Source organism: Planococcus citri, chromosome 2 (genome assembly GCF_950023065.1).
Source record: "Planococcus citri chromosome 2, ihPlaCitr1.1, whole genome shotgun sequence".
NCBI classification, from domain to species: Eukaryota; Metazoa; Arthropoda; class Insecta; order Hemiptera; family Pseudococcidae; genus Planococcus; species Planococcus citri.
The window spans coordinates 55,161,364-55,178,911 of NC_088678.1; the positions used below are offsets into that span (position 1 = coordinate 55,161,364).

The following is a 17,548-nucleotide window of genomic DNA, read 5'->3' on the forward strand; positions in this document are numbered from 1 at the left end:
ATTAGAACACTATAGCGTACAATAGGTATTTACCTTACCTCTGATCTTTCAACAGTTTCAACTTGAGCAATAGCAAAATAATAACAAGTAGTAGGAGTAGGTAGTAGATCAAATTCAAGATCAAATTGAATGAGTGTAGTTGAAAATGAAATGCCGAAGTATATTGTCATAATCCTCAATGAATGAATGTTGGACATTGTTGGTCTTTATTATCGAATTATCCTGTTAAATTCCCTTCCAATTCCCCTCAAAAATTAGATAAACTCCATAGCTCAAATTTTCATTCCAAAAACATCCCGCATTAGTTTGTCCGTTGATTGAATGATTGATGTTTGATGATACGATTACGAATTTACGATTTTGCACTTGGAATGCTGGATTAGGATTTAGTTGGATTGATGTTTGTAGATGTTTGTATGTAAAAAAGGAACGAGTTTGAGCGTAAATAAGAGATAAGGTTGCTAACTGTATGTGAGAATAACAAACCCCGAAAAAAAAATCAGCATTGAGCATAGACTAAAAAATCTTAGATAGGAAAAAAACTTTTTTGGCTTTCAACGTTTACTTCAGGAGTAATTTTTTTCATTTTTGAAAAAAACACGATCCAAAAATTATTGGTCTATAAAGTTCTCAAGTTTGATAAGTTGAGGTGATAACAAATGTTTTTTGAAATTATTTGAATAATTCTATTCTACGAATCCTTGTGAATAATTTTTATTTAACTTTAAAAATTTATTGATGAATCGCAGTATTACTGTGAAATAGAACGTTTCATCTGAATGATGTAAAGCACCGCTTTCAAATTTTACAATTGACGCTCGGAAATTTCGACAGGAAAAGTAAGCATATTTTGCATTACAATTTTTGTTTTACAACGCCCATTATTTTTTAAAATTGTTGTCTTTCCTTTGTTTATGGTTCAAATATGAAGAACTCTCAATTGTAAGTTCTTCAGGATAGTACATAAGTATTTCTAAGAATGTTTTCTCGAACAACTGCTACTGGCTTACATACAATTTTTTCATATCTGTTTCATCTTCCACATAGATATCATATTCTGAAACAAAACAACGGTGAAGACAGCTTGTAAAACGAATTTGAAAATCCATAATTTTCGGTATTTTGCTATAGTATTGAGCCAATTGAGCTGTGAGTTTTCCATCTGTCTCAAAGTTGGCATGATTATCGTGTTCGTTTCATGGGCGAGTTCACGATTTTGAGTCGTTATTTGATTGCCAAAACTAGCTAAAACTCTAAACTTCTTCTTATTTGAATGAATACCTTTTGATCATTGCTGAAAATTCGTAATTGAGTATTATTTTGCATTCGTATGGTAAACAAAGAAGATGTTCATGTTCTTGTTGTAAAATCTGATTCGTTTATTTAAAAATCTCGTTATCTCAATCATCATAATATTTTGTTGATACCTATACCTGATAAGATCCGTACTGAATAACTGAAACGAATCTACGTAATATAAGAATAATTGAGTAATCACGGGTATTTTATTGCAATTTATATCTCGTACACTAATAGATAAACCTTTGAACCTTTCATTTCTGTATACCTATGTAGGCATCCCTACTATAACGAGGTTCTATAATAAAGCGCCCGGAACCCAGTTATAAATTCGCGATAAGGCCTGTTACACAATATAATTTTTTTTGTTACTTAGTTGCATGTGTGATTACATAGTTAGTGTACCTATTAGAACGCATTTTAAAAATTTGATCGTCCTATAACATTGTTTAAAAAGTAATATTTTTCGTTAGTGATAAAGATGGTTTAGTGGTGTAACATGTTTATGTTTGAACTGTCACGAAAAGATAGAACTCGAAGATTACCTACCATTTTTACTTTCGAGATAATTCCAAGTTGAATTCGTTTTTTTTTATAGCTTTCGTGCAACATGAAGTTTATATTTTTATATCAACACGTGACGAGCATTTAGTTTTAATATTTTTTTCTTTGTTTGGTGAAATTAAAATTAATTTCAATGAATCAAACCTCGTCAACTTCCACCGCGTCCACGTCTTACAGTTCGTCTCAAAACGATGAAATTCTACCCTTGATTATGTCTTTTAAGCCAGCATACGGTAGCACATTTCGTTATTCTTCTTTGAAATCTGTACTGAGTAATCGTCAAAAGGTAAATTTTAACGTCTTTATTTCTGTACATCTAATTCAACGTATTTCTACAGTACAGGCATTAGGTGTGTATTCATCATTCAGCAAAAATTATCATTTTCTTCGCGATACAAATGGACGAAGAAAAATCAAGCACCGAAGATACTTTTAGTATGACATTGCCATCTTATGATTTAAAAACTTCTGCAAGTTCCGCTAAAACGAACACCACATGGCACAGTGAAAGTACACTTCATACAGCAACTTTAACGTTACCTTTACCTTCACTTACCGTAACAGCTCCTCCATTTGATCATGTTTCTGAGCATAAATTCTTATATTTTCCGAGAAAATTTAGTATCCAAGCTTTAAGAAAATTATCTGGTTCGTCGGTTAGTGCAAAGAAAATTAGTATTTTATGGAAAAATTTTTTCACTAATTTTTTAAAAAAATTTATCGATGTTTTGCTTTAATTAGAAAAAATTTGTACAGATTGATTAAACGATGCTTCTTTTTCTCGTCAGACACGATGTGCGTTGCTTGAGAAAATGTGTACTAACAAGTTACTAATTTGAGGGAATAAGAATCGTTTATGGTATCTAAATCAACTTGTAATTGACCGAAGTTGAATGTTATTCCCAACTCGTAACTGAAAACGATGTGTATTGAATTTTTACTGTTGAAAATTTCATCTTGTATAGTATCGTTGGATTTACTCGAGAGAATTTATTAATTAATTTCGTAGTTTATTGACTAGTGTTTTCGTTTGGGGTTTGATTACTAATTTTCCTACTTATTATTTGATGGCTCTAACTACCTATTTAGTTGATGATTTTAAAATAATCAAATACTGTAAAGTCAACGTTTTGAATGTATCTATCACCGAGAAGTTATTCGTGAATTAAATTCATGTTTTATCGTTACATTTAATGGTGAATGTGTATTCAATACGATTTCAGTGAACATTTTCGAAAAAATATTAATGTCTGCGTACGTGCTTCTACTCACCTACCTACCTACTCTTTTCGGTATTAAATTGTTTGCTTCGTCTGAAATCAAATGATGCGTTTTAAAATGAATTTAGTTCACGAGTAAATTCAAATCGTAATGCAAAATGACATTCTGCAATGATAAATTATTATTTCATATCTGTTTAATATGTTTGGTGTTTTTTCCCCGTAGAATTTAATCCGGTCAGACTCAATGGTATCTGTAAGCTACAAGACCCTCGTCGAATATATTCACGAAGACAATTACGATGATTTCTGCACCTTCTTGAACAATAAACGAGTCATCGTCGACGACAGAGATGAGGTATTTTTATAATTATTATATTAATTTTTAATGTCGAATAATTGACTCTTTTTTTCTCCCCAAAAAGAACGGAGCCACTGCGTTACATTTCGCTTCATCTTGCGGAAAATTACGTTTTGTTCGTGAACTTTTGAATCATGGCGCAGATCCTAATATTCCAGACTGTGTAAGTACCTACGAGTATAAATGAGATTAAATTTTTTCACAACCGAATAATTTCTAAACGAAGTAATTTTCTACGTAGGATAACTGGTGCCCATTGGGTTTGGCAGCGAAGGAAGGTTTCACCGATGTTTGTCTGGCGTTAATCGACCATAATGCTGAATTAGAACATAAAGATATCGTAATAGCAATAAATTTCCTATAAATTAATCTAAAAATCGAACTAGGCGATTAACGTGTGATATTTTTAGGGTTCATGGACGGCGCTCATATGGGCTTGTTATAAAGGGAGGGAAGATACCGTAACCGCATTGGTGAATAGAGGAGCCGATGTGAATGCCAGCGGAGTTCATCATGTAACCGCTTTAATGTGGGCCACTGGACGAGGCCATACAAATATCGCCAAATTTTTAGTATCAAAAGGCGCCAAAGTTACCATGAGAGATAAATTCGGAACTACTGCGTTAATATGGGCTGCTAGAAAAGGAGATTTAGAAGCTGCGAAATGTTATTTAGAACGTGGTGCTAATATCGATGCTTCCGGAATGGTAGGTTATTTACTTAGTTACGTGCTAGTTTGAAATTAATCACGATTTTATTAACTCGTATTTTTTTTTTGAATTTTCCGTAGTATTGCTGGACACCTTTGATTGTGGCTGCGATGGGAAACCATGTCGAAGTAGTGGAGTTTCTGATCGAACGCAAAGCGAATGTTAATTGTACTGATAAAGATGGCTGTTCTGCGTTAACTATCGCTTGTCGAGAAGGTTACTACGATGTCGCGATTGCATTGTTGGATGCAGGAGCTTATATTAATATTCAGGTAATTAATTAATCGTTATATTTTTCGCTGATTTTGTTGCGTTGATTATACCGTAATATGAAATGAATTTGATTTTAGGATAAAACGAGAGATTCAAATCTCATTTATGCTGTCAAAAATGGCCATCGTTCGATTACCGAAGCTCTCTTGAAGAGATATGCAGATGTTAATATTGTGGGAAAAGTAAGTCATGCTGTATTTTTATTAAACTTGTATGAACGTGAGTTTCGGGAACATGTACTTAATGATGGTTTTTTTCTGGTCATCGCGATAGGACAACAAAACTGCAGTTTTTTATGCCGTTGAGAAAGGAAATCACGCTATCTTGAAATTATTGTTGGATGCGAAACCGGATTTAGAAATTCCTGCCAAAGTAAGCACTTCACTGCGATTTTTTTCGTACATTGTTCGTTTTCATTTTTACTTTCATCATCATCCGCCAAAACATGAAAAAATCAGCATTTAATGCGAGTTTTTTCTGAGGTTATTTTTGTTTACAAAACACGTTGTAAAAATTACAGCAACGAAACAGAAACTCTACTGTACGATGTTTCTTATTCATTGACGTATAAATTAGCTTTTCGACCTTTTGATTGAATAATTACTCGACGATAATAATTATAGGATGGCGACACACCAATGTTACGTGCGGTTAGATACCATAATTATCAAGCAGTGAAAATGTTACAAGAAGCGGGAGCCAAAGTTGATGTTCGAGATAAAAGAGGCGACAATCCTTTACATATAGCGATTAGAGCTAGATCGAAAACAATTACGGAATTATTAATCAGCGATGTAAGAAACGCTCATCTGCTCAATTGTCCTAATAGCGTTGGAGAAACCCCTTATCAAATCGATTACGATGACGAGAAACCGGTGATGCATCAAATATACGGTGCTAGAGCGATGAACTCGAATGCCGAAAATGAAAACAGTCTAGGGTACGATTTATATAGCTGCGCTTTGGCTGCCATTCTCAGCGAGCCGGATATATCGATGCCGATTACAATCGGTCTTTATGCCAAATGGGGTAGCGGAAAGTCTTTCTTATTGAATAAAGTAAAAGGTGAGATGATAAATTGATAACTTATGCATTCGATTCGACTAAATCTAAATCGATGATTTCTTTTTACAGAGGAATTGAAGAATTTTAGTCGACAATGGTTGTTTCCGATGTTTGAATTTCAATGGCTTTTGTCTATTATCATTATGCATCTAACTTTTTTTATGGGAATAGCAACATTTTTAATTACCAAAGAGTGGATTTACGGAGTTTATGCGTTTTCATGCACCACATTATTTTTTTATTGCTGGTTACTATTGATTTATTATTTTGGAACCAAGTAAGCTAATCAATTTTAAAATGACCAACGTTATCGAAAGGTGATTTTGTTTTCTAACGTTTACGTTTGTTTCAGGATTAATTTTTTATACACGATTAATTTAATGATAACGCAAAAAATGAACTGCATTAGGTTAATATTGCAAATAATCTTCTGCCATCCTCCAAATCAAGCATCCAGCCGGTCATCGGCAGTTGTTCCTATCAAGTAATTAATTAGATTTTTCCTTTCGATATCTTAATATTATTCTAGGAAATCGTCGGTATACGGGTCAAAAAAATGACCAAACGCTCGTAATTAATTCGACTCACACAGTATTCTTTTATTGATAAGAACTCACTTTTTCAACAATTTTTTTTCTTAATTACTCGGTCAACTCATTATCGGCTGATTTTCTCCCAGTTTATGTTCGTTTGAAAATATTACTCGTAAATAATCTAAATATCGAAAGAATGAATACGATTTTAATTTTTACAGGTATTACTTCGCTAATCAGTCCAAAGTTACTACTACAAGCGCAGGAGAGAATACCGTAGTAAATATCATAGGATCGTTATTCGATGCCATTGAAAACGACCATGGGACTTTTCCTACCCGTCTTTATCGAGCTTTCACTCCGAAACCAGGTTTGTTTTCAAAACATATGTGACGAGAAGAAAATCAAACAAACCTAACCGACTTTGTTTCAGCCAAAAGACAAGCAAGCTGGGCTTGGAGAAGATTATGTTGTATTCCGAGCATCGTATTATTCGAATTGAATTTAGTCAGTATTATTTTACTCGGTATTACGTTGTTTTTGCAAAACGGCATAGAGTAAGTATTTCAACTTCGGCAACATCTTATTGACAAGTGCTTATAGTGAGAAATATAACAGATTAACTTGGTATGAAAATATTGAAGGGAAAGAACACTCATTAGACAATTGTGGAAAAATGAATTGACGATTTTTAAAAATTATGAGTTCGTTTTTGATTTTATATCTCTACATCGAATAATATGAATTATGTTCACGTGTATCGTTCATGTGAACGTAATGAAATGCTCATTTAAACTTAATGCGGGATTACTTCTATTGTTAAATTAACCTCTTGTACGTTATCTATACAAAATGACGTCAGTATTCGAATTTCACAATGATTATTCACTTTTTCCACTTTTTTTTTAAAAATCGATTATTTTTTGGTTTCAGAATCGTTTTTATAATTTTAATAAATTTGTACTTGGGGGAGGGAGGTTATCCATTTCATTGTAATAATGATAATTTAAACCGTCAAAGCTCTTTTTACGATTTTTTTCACTTATTCGAGTGATTTTCCGCAGAATTTTTGGAGAATTTTACACGGAAACAACAAGAAATGCCGCAATAGCAGCTTGTGCCGTATTCATAGCGTTTTGCGTTGTCTCAAATATGTACACCTTTGCTCACACTTTCAAAGCTCTGATGTTCCCTCAACGAAAACATTTACAAAAAGCTGTCGCCAATTTACCAAATATAAAATCAGCCGGTTTCATGGAAGCTCTCAAAGCCGAAGTTCAATTAATGATTAATATGGTGAATATTTTGTCTGTTATGTAGAATAAAGGAAAGGAGTTTAGAACTGGATTTGCCATCTCGAACAAAAAATATGAATTTTAAATTTTAAAGAATACCGACTTGAAAATTGAAATATTCAAGTTGCGTTTTTGGTCATTAAATTCCTTCCTTTATTATTCTCAACGTATATTTTTGAAATCGAAATTTGAGATATTCATCGAATAATTTTTGCAGATACGTTGCTTAGACGGATTTTCGAAGCAGCAGTCTCGTATGGTTGTGATAATTGATGGCTTGGATAGCTGCGAACAAGATAAAGTATTGATGGTATTAGATACTGTGAATGTGTTGTTTTCAGAAGCTGATACTCCTTTCATTACTTTCCTGTCAATCGATCCTTTTATCATTTCTAAGGTAAATGACGAACGTTGGGACTGATTTCTTCTGTTTAACGAATTATAAACGTGATATTTTTTTCCCCAGATGATTGAAGTGAACAGTCGTAAATTACTAAGCGAAACCAATATCGGAGGCCATGACTATTTACGAAACCTCGTCCAGTTACCATTTTACTTGCAAAATTCTAGCTTAAGGAAAGTTAAAATTGCTCAAAAATGTAGTCATTATCAAAGGAAAAGTTTTTCAAATCAGATGCTCGAACGATCCGACGATGTAAGCAATTTTCGTTGTTTTTCATTTCCATTCGAGTAAGGTATTACTTATTGTTATTACATTTTTCTTTTTCAGCATGTAGTTAATAGAAGAATGTCCAACGAATCTGGTGTCAGCAGTAATGAAAAATTGAAAGTACCTTCCAGCGGCGCTGGCTTATCAGCGCTCTCTCGAAATGCCAAAGGCGGTTCGAGAAAGTTGAAGCTTAGTGATAGTGTGGCCAGTAGCATCGCTAGTAATTTGAATAGAATGGGAGGTGCTCAAGATCTTACCCATATGCTCTGCTCTGATGATTACTTCAGTGAAATTAATCCAAGAAGTATGAGAAGACTGATGAACGTAGCCTGTGTGACAGGTTGGTATAAAAAAATATCACGAATAACCTACTCGTGGATTACGATCAATTCTTGTGTTTTTTTTTCGTAGGACGTTTGTTGAAATCGTTTCAAATTGATTTCAACTGGTATCATCTAGCTTCTTGGGTCAATATCACCGAACAGTGGCCATACAGAACAACTTGCATTATTTTATATCACGACGCCCACGAAGACAGTTTAGACGATTCTGTACCTTTGAAAACTGTCTACGATAAGTAGGTTATCTGTGTGATGACAAATTCATCTCATGAGTTCGTAGGCGTGGAAGTAATCAATTCGATGTTTTTTTTTTCAGGATTCGAAATCAATTGCCCATCTCTAAAGAAGTGGAACCTTTATTGGAATTCGACAGAGATGAGAAAAAATTCAATATATTTTTAAAATATCATCGATCCAGCTTACAAGTGGCCAATCTGAGAATATTTTTACCATTTACAATAAATCTCGACCCACATATCAAAAAAGTAATCAAAGAGAAACAACAGAAATTCGAAGATACGACGATGATGGCGTACAATGGCGGCGGTGATTTTGGATTACCGTGGTTGACCGATAATAATACTCAAAGTCAACCGGTGCTAAACGATAATCCTTGGTGTAATATGAGAAAACCGCCTTTTATGCGACGTGAAGTAAGAACTCGATTTGTAAAAAATGACAAAAAATGTGAATTTTTTTGTAAATATACCCGATAATGTTTACAGCCACGTGTACCGTATAAACCAACAATAAATTCTGTGCTACATCAACCCTCCATACCTCAACCTTTTATGCCAACACCTTCTCCTTGGAGTGGTATTAATCCTGCGATGCCTGCACCTTATGTGAATCCGATTAACCCAACCGGTTGGATGTTTGATCCAGTGCCCAAGTCTTACTGTGCTCCTATTGCTTCTTCGTTTATAATGGTAATTGTATAAATTTTCCTTGTTTTGGTGTTTCTTCGAGTTTATATTATTAATCTGGAGTGTTTTTCTTTTCTTCAAGGACAAGGAGGATTTATCGAATGTGAAATTAGTAACATTGAGTGTCGACGGCGCATGCGATCTGTTGAAAAATATGAAAGAGTTGCAGAATAGTCCGCACTTGGAAAAATATATAGCAACTATCAGAAAAAATAATATTACCGGTTCCGTATTATTTTACTGCGATTTAGATGATTTGAAAAAGGTACGATTAAGTTTTAATTGGAGATTTTACATCGATACGATTGGATTTGTTTGATTATTGAATGGATGTTTTTTTTTTTTTCAAGACCATGGATATGACGTTCGGAGATTGGGAGTTATTCAAAGTATTAATATTAAGTTTAAGAGAACAACAATTCTTGCATCCTGATCCCGAAGACACAAAAAATGTAAAATTTCATCAAAACGTTCAGCACCAACCTCCGAGCAGTGCTCTCGAAAGAAAAGGTTCGCCATGATTTTTTTCATCAGCGCAAAAGACACAATTCCTTGAAATTCGAGGGGGAAAATATCTCAATTATTAATTTTTCAGGTTCACATTCGAAAAGTACCACCGTACTGAATCAGGATCAAACTGATAACAAATCAAGACAAAACTCAAAACAATCGGAAACTGAGAAACAAGTAATTTATTCGTATAAATTCTTCCATGAATTGACGCCACCGGTTAATATATTGATTATGATTTTAATTTGCTAGGTCACCATGGAAGATCAACTGATTTGCGGAGCTTTGCAAACGTTAAACGAAGAAGCCTGTGAAGACGTACTCGAAGAAACCGAAGACACCAAACCAAAAGCGCCTATTTTAACGTTACCTGAAAGCGACGCAGGTGAGCGTGTGGCGAGATTATTCGCCGACTATACCTGTATACCTGTAGAACCGGATGATGATTTTAATTGTTCGTCGGATGACTCGAACGGCGCATCATTTAGTATTTAAATAGCACTAACATTTCGCTTTGCACTTGCTTATCCATTTTTGCTCATTTGATCACGTATATACGCTTCAAGCACCTTAGCAATGAGGGTGTATCATCGTATTTACACTTCGTAGATAGATTTTCATTCTATTGGCTGAGGTAAATGATGGATGTAGTACGTGTAGTTTTGATTTCATTATTATTTAATTACATACCATCCGTATGCTACTTTCATGTACATACTACTTACATTCCTTTCAGTAATGTAGTCGTAGAATTGGTGATTGTGTGAATTTTTAATCGGGTAATCTCGTTTAGCTGAATTGATTTCAATTTTTCGATGATTCCTGCGTTTTAAATTTTTAGACAAGTTTAATTTGATGATGTGAATTTTGTAGCAGTTTTATTATTGTAGTGTGAATTTGCTGTTTCTTTTTTTTCTCAATTTTATTATTTTACATGTGAATTTTTAGAAAATAATTTTGCAATTTTTCAAATGAGAATTTTAATCATTTAATACATGCAATGAGTAATTAAAATAAAATGAAATTTAAATATTACAATACGATATAATTTAATACTTACTTATGTAGTTTGAAATAGCTTATTATTTTGCACGCTGAAATGCTTTCAAATTGGTGAAAGTCTACCAAGTCTGGTGAACAAGTTTTTGTAGAATAATAGGTTCGTCAGCGTATCAACGATTTTTACAAATACTTTACAACTTGAAAATTCTTTTTGAAGTGGACATTGGCGAATAATTTTTTCTTCGTAAGGAACCATTTAGGAGAAAGGATTTTAGGTGCTCTGAGTTTAAAATTGTAAACATTTACCCATTGAATATTTTTTTGAATGCAGATTCGAAGTCAATTCTTGAGTCATAAATGTGAAATATGAAAGACTTTGCCTCTTAGAACGGAAAGAGGGAACATGTCCTGGAAATGTCAAAAATCAGACTCCAGTCGTTTTTTAGCATTTTGCTTTCACCTTGATTTCTCCGACCTTGAGATCAGAAATTACAAGAAAGGCGAATCTTAGACAATCATTTTGATCCCTTTTGTTTCCATCAAGAGAAGGGAGGGTAAAATTCCTCTAAACATTTTCCGAAAAATGAAAATCTGTTTCGATGAATAAATTGTAATGAATAATCTGGAGACAGTTGAGATATGAGGAACCACTCACGTTACAAACAGGGTTTAAATACTCCAAAATTTTGAAAAATGAGTATTTAATTCACTTTTGAATATTTTGTTTTCACGTCTCTTTTTCAGCTATAAAACCAAATGTAAAGAAAAGAACCTCAGTAAATAATTATAACGCCCTTCTCCCCTAAATGACTCGGGAAGGGTCGGCGTGTGCTTCAAAATTTTTGAAAACCATGAAAATTTGCCCAGAGTTTGAAGCACTGGAATGAATAAGCGAGGTGGTTGAATATCTTCGAAATATCTAAAATAAATGTTTCAGAGAATTTTGCATCTGATCTAAATTTTTATTTCTTTTTTGAAGCTTTTGTTCGCATACTTTTATATTTTAACGATGGTCTTTTCTTATATTTTTTTCCAGCATCAATGATTTAGATCTAAAATTTCTGAGCAGCGTATGAATTTCTCAAAGTTGAGATAATAGATATTCTTCTTAATTGAGGTAGCTGCTGCTTTGCCATTAACTACTCGCTTATTTTTTCAATTGCATTTAAATTGGTGTATCCGAATTTAGGAGCTTTCGTTTTATGGCTCTGTTTCGTGATAATTGCATATTAATAGTTTAACAATTGTGTAGAGTCAACTTACTTACCTTTTGAATTCCATTTACTTTACCCATTTGATCGAGCTGTCTTGATGAAATCTCATATCTTGTACACCTGAAGAATTCGTTTCTAAAATGTGAACTAATTTTAAACTGACGCTTGACTAGTTTTTTTTTTTTAATTTTGAAAAAAATGTGGATGAAAATGATGCTTGTTTATCGCTGTCATATTGCTTTCATTATATTCATAGCGATTATACCTCTCATTAAATGACGTGTTGTATACATTTTACCATACATTGTATGAAATTAAGCATACCGATAAAGTTTTTTAAATAATTATACATATACCAACCTACCTACCCAACCAAAAGTTTGATCTTTTTGACTTTGAAAATTATCAAATTGAGTTAATTGCAAACGTACCAATACCTGCTACCTTCTCTGAAAATTTTTTCAAAAAGTTTGTTTGATAAATTAAAAACAATATCGAAATTTGAAAAATGGTTAATGAGCATACTTAATAGCATTCCGAAATTAAAATAGGTAGTACCTATCTCTCAGTGACTCCCAAATTTTTATAATGAAGTATTTCAAACATCTCGATAAATTAAAAACTTGAAACTATTATAAATATAAAAATCATTCGTCGAATAAAAAAAAAGATTAGAAAAACTGAATTATTTATTTTTCCACGATTAGGTAGAATATTAAGTAGGTACATGTACAGCTTACCTAATAACTGACACCTTGCGCTGCATCATCTTCATTCCAAGGCATTCTTCGCTATACTGTTGCTCGAAAGTTAGCCTGCTCATTCGAAATTATAATTAATTCGAGCGTTTATCAGCGAATGCAAGTTTATATTTATTTTACGATAAGAAATTAAACTTTTTGTTCACAATGATACTTTAAGTACCTATTTATTAATCTCTCTGTCTATTAATTCTTTCAGAAAAATAACTTATCGTTATCTCGTTACTTATTAGCCTTATATTACGAAACTCCTTCATTTGTGTTTTTTTATCTTTTTCAGACTGGAATGAAGAAGATGAAGAAGAAGAACTCAAAGCGATCGAAAATGAAAAGAAAATGAATTTGGAAACGGATGCCATTGTTTTACAAGTAATTTTGAAACTGTTTTATTACCATCGTTATTATTGAAATTCGACGTTTTATTTGAAAGCTGGATTAATGAAACGAAGAAGTGAAATTGTTTGAATTTCAGTTTATATTATAATTTACGATTTCTAGGAGTGTCTCATGTCTGGTGTTTATTATTTTGTACTTAACCACTTATTCAGTTATTCGCCATGGTGTGTGCTCTTTTTCATCGTAGATTTTGTTTGAACGCTAAAAGTTTTCATTCACTTATGCTGCGAATTAAAAAATCTGCTTCGTACTTAACATTTTGATTGTTAATAATATAACAACTAAGTACATGATAGATAATTATGCATCTATGCAATTCTTCATTTTAGACATTTCCATGTAATATTTCTTCATCATACAGATTTTGAAAAATTTAAGGTCGGTAACGAGAATCAAAAAAAAAAAAAAAAAAAAAATGAGAAAAAACTTACATTTTAAAAATTTTACTCGCCAACTCTTTCTGGGAAAGTTTAGTTTTTGTTATGAGGGCAAACAGCAGAAAGAAGTCTACGTCTCTTCTCTTTATCTTATCATTGTCTTTGAAAATCCATTTTTTGATACTCGTACCTACTGCATTTTTTATAATTTTAGGCTCAGGCTCTCTTCTCTAATGACTTAAAATTCGCAGTTATTAGCAGCTCACGATCAGGCAATCATGTAACTAATTTCATTTTTTTATTCACTGAAAAAACATACCTAGGTACTCATGCAGTCGTGCTTTTTGCAAATATATGTAGTTCACATATTCACATAAAAAAAAATAATTATAAGTCGATGAGTTTTGTGCGCAAAATAATGTAGATAAATCGCTTTGTGTTGTAAAAATTGCAAAATTCATCAATTTTGGCCATTTGTTACACAGAGCTCACCTGTTGGTCCAAGTTGGTCACCAGTTTGCACTATTCAAAATTGGTTCACTAACGATATTATTATTTCTAATACAACTGATTCGGCATGTAGTACGCCTACTCTGATTAGAAGAAAATCCAGTGATCGGGTACGCTTGCTTTAAAATTACCATAATATTATAACTGGCATACCTACTAACAAATCTCTGGCTCTAGCCAAACACACAAATATTATAAAAAATGTGAGTTTTGATGCGCCAATAACAGCTATAAATAAGGAATAAATTAATTTTTGAAAATAATTATTGAAATTAAAAAAAAAAAATATAGGTATGTTGAATTTAACAATCAAAGTATTGGTGTTTTGAAATTTTCATTTTTGTGTATTTTGTGTTTGGTTGTTGCCACGATCAGTGTTCATGGTGCCAACAACTGAAACTCTAAAATTTTTGGAACCATATTGATGAAATGTAATTTTACAGGAATCATCTTGTGCTAGTAAATGCAGACCATCATCTTTGCTAATAGCCAAACCCGAAGATATGGAAGAGATATTGACCCTCGATGAGAGAAAAGCTGCTCATGCTTCGGTTATAAGATCGTGCTCTGTGGACGATACCAATTTAAGGGTAGGTTAAAATTTGTAATTTTTATTGAAATCATTTGCTTCGTCTAAAACGATTTTATTTTCATTCAGCGAGGAACGTACACCAATTTACTCGTTGATAACAACGATAAACCGCAGAGTTCATTAGCTGCGCCATTAAATGGTACTATGCCAGTTTTAACCATCACACCAGCTCTGAGTGGATCTGTCGATGACACCGATGATGATGAGAACACTCCCTTAGTTTCTTATACATCTTCTCCTAACTGTGGTCCGTTTCGTAGGTGAGTATAGGTTATTTATACTGAATGACGAATTGTTATTTTTGTAAGTAAAAGAATGATGTCATCGATAGTCGATCGAATGACAGTTGTGTTTTTTATGATCGGAGAAAATTTATCGATTCTTATGAAATTTTCTCAAGTATATTGTTTATCCTTAAACATTACAAACTGATCCCAATGTATCGATTGTTGATACTAATATTGAATAGGTAGTATTGAAACGATGAAATGTTATCAAATCATTAGGTAGGTAGGTAGTAGGCTATTGATTACGATGCATTTTTTTAAACCCTGAGATCATTGTACTCGACTTAAATACCGTCCTACCTGCTTTATTTGTAAGCTAATATTAAATAATTACGAAATACTTACGAGTACCAACAAAAAAAGATCATTAATCGCTTTCATGAATTCGAAATTTATTTACATCTAGCGATAACAAAAGAGAAGTAAACACGAAGGCGTTAAGTTCTATTGATCTACAGTCTCCATCATCGGTTCCAAGTTCAGAAACCCAAGAAACTCATTTTCATTCTAGTACGGATTCTTTGCATAGGACAAATCAGGAAACTTTTTGTTCATTTTCATACGTTAATGAACGTAACTACAAAGGCAATACGGTTGACAATAATGTGAAAAAAATGTTCCGCACCAATTCTTCCGGAAGTATAAGTGAAGCTAAGTATAAATGGAGTGATTCGGAAACTACGGTCTGATAAAACTTACATTTTATTGAAAAAAAAACACGATCGTGTTTCCGTTATCACTTTTAAACATAAAACGTACGTATAAAAAATATATTATTATTTAAATTCGAAGATGATACGTAGGATCGACGTTGAGTAGGTACTTATTTGCATTTTAAAATTGAATTTACTTTTAGCGTCCGTCGAATTTGTGATAATGTGTACAGCTCTTCGCTGGATAAAATTTCAAAAAAATCTCGTCTTCCTTTATAAATAATTTAATTCGATTATCCGCTTATAATGAAACAATTTGCAGTACTCGCAGCTTATTTTTCATTTCACGCTCGAATAAATTTGAAATAAAAACATCACTTAACAGAGTATACGAAAGCATATAATTGGTGAGCAATTTATTTATATCCTTGGATAATTTTGTAATCCGATCATACGTGTTATAAATATTTTTATTTGAAAAAAAAAAAAAATTATCACCGAAGTTTATACTCATCATGTTTAACGGATTATCGCGTTTTAATTTTTTAACCGTCGCCGAAATCTGGACAAGAGAATTTGTTAACTTAGTTTAAATTTTAATTTCAGGCTGTGTTATATTTTGTACCCTTGAATTTTTTGACAAACGAGTAATTTGCATGTTTCGTGTGTGTATTGTATTGTAGTAATGAATTAATTTTATGTGTTTATTGTTATTTTCTATTATCGTAAAGTGCAGTATTGTAATTTTAGTATTTTTATTCGGTGTTTTAAACCGATAGGTATTTTATTGTTATCTAGTTTACCATTTTATTCAATCACGTATAAATAATTATTCTTTTATAGAGACTTGATCATATCGGAAATTATTATTGGTGATTTTATTCTTACGCATAATATTGATCTATGTAGATGGGTGACTTTTTTTTTGTGGAAAATCTCGATTTTTTGTGTGCATCGATCATTGTGATATAGGTTATTTTTTCAGTATTGCGTTTGTAGATTACGTTTGTGAATTTACGTATTTTCTTGTTCAACGACCATTTATATAATGTATTGTGAATTTTTTGCTGTCGAAAGAATGTTTTTATGATTAAAATGCGTATATTATCTACTGGTGAATTGTTTTGATTTAATTTGTGTGTGAGAGTATTCGTATTACTTAGTGTGAAATTTTTCTTTAGGATGTTTCCTGTCGCTGTCGGTTATTTATTTATTTTTTTTGCCAAAAACCTAATTGAAGACTTGATTATAAAAGTAGTCCTTTTTCAATAATGAAAATAAACAAGCAAGACGAAACAACTCTGTAAAGTCCAGATTAATTGATATACCGCATTGAAAGTGATTTTTCCATCAACTTGAGTAGTATAGGACCATAAATTTTTTCAAGACTGACAAGGGCTATTTTTGTAATCATGTCAGTCAATTGTTTAATTGCATTCATGTAAAATTATTTGCCAACCTTACGAATTGAAGGAACAACCGAATTTGGTTCAAAGGTGCATTTCTGTTCAAGAGTTACCATTAACATCTACATCAAAATACGCCCCCGAGAATTGAAAATTCTTCCAATAATTTTACGACGTTTTTCTTCGTGAATTCGTAAATTCTGACTTGACAGAAAAACAGATCGGAAGAATTTCGCAAGACGTCACTGTCACGTTTCCTTCTTTACAATTGATTAAAAATAAAATAATTATTGATCGAATACGTCAGCATCATGTCAAACGTCTAACTTATTACAAAGTGTTTAGTGTTTCAATGTATAGTATAAATTGACGTATACATTCAACAACCCAAAGTCTGCCGAACAGGTGTTTTTCGCCGCTACCATAAGTAAAGTACCATGCGCCATGCGCGCTGCTATGAATTTTTTTTCGAAATTTTCCCAAACCAATGAAACATTTATCGCGAGGAAAAATTACCTACCTACCTGTACCGCGAAAACGCAGTAAGCTGTGCATGTATAGCTTCCGTTCCCCTTCCTCCGTC

At 32.7% G+C, this 17,548-nt stretch overlaps 1 protein-coding gene across 6 annotated transcripts; it reads left to right on the forward strand.

Moving 5' to 3' along the window:
- Positions 1 to 640: 640 nt before the first annotated feature.
- Arms (Ankyrin repeat-rich membrane spanning) lies at positions 641 to 16,678 on the forward strand. 6 transcript variants are annotated; one of them, XM_065351394.1, is made up of 29 exons: positions 641 to 839; positions 3,310 to 3,441; positions 3,509 to 3,607; positions 3,686 to 3,784; positions 3,855 to 4,151; positions 4,235 to 4,426; positions 4,505 to 4,609; positions 4,701 to 4,799; positions 5,051 to 5,492; positions 5,562 to 5,769; positions 5,845 to 5,976; positions 6,247 to 6,395; positions 6,459 to 6,582; positions 7,090 to 7,321; positions 7,538 to 7,717; positions 7,787 to 7,975; positions 8,051 to 8,330; positions 8,402 to 8,567; positions 8,648 to 8,984; positions 9,057 to 9,260; positions 9,340 to 9,522; positions 9,608 to 9,767; positions 9,853 to 9,944; positions 10,020 to 10,152; positions 13,025 to 13,113; positions 14,003 to 14,137; positions 14,471 to 14,617; positions 14,686 to 14,879; positions 15,313 to 16,678. In XM_065351394.1, the coding sequence occupies exons 2-29, from the start codon at positions 3,331 to 3,333 to the stop codon at positions 15,593 to 15,595; spliced, it is 5,061 nt and encodes a 1,686-aa protein (XP_065207466.1). In that variant the 5' UTR covers positions 641 to 839; positions 3,310 to 3,330; the 3' UTR covers positions 15,596 to 16,678. The 6 variants fall into 6 exon arrangements, with proteins under 6 accessions (XP_065207466.1, XP_065207468.1, XP_065207465.1 ...); XM_065351391.1 differs by lacking the exon at positions 641 to 839 and adding an exon at positions 1,627 to 2,149; XM_065351395.1 differs by lacking the exon at positions 641 to 839 and adding an exon at positions 2,388 to 2,519.
- The last annotated feature ends 870 nt before the right edge of the window (positions 16,679 to 17,548 follow it).

Excerpts from the sequence above, each read along its gene's own strand:
- Arms (XM_065351391.1), top strand. The coding sequence starts at position 1,997 with ATGAATCAAACCTCGTCAACTTCCACCGCGTCCACGTCTTACAGTTCG. Across the intron at positions 4,427-4,504 it reads GAGCTTATATTAATATTCAG|GATAAAACGAGAGATTCAAA; the intron begins GTAATTAATTAA and ends ATTTGATTTTAG. Across the intron at positions 7,718-7,786 it reads ATCCTTTTATCATTTCTAAG|ATGATTGAAGTGAACAGTCG; the intron begins GTAAATGACGAA and ends TTTTTTCCCCAG.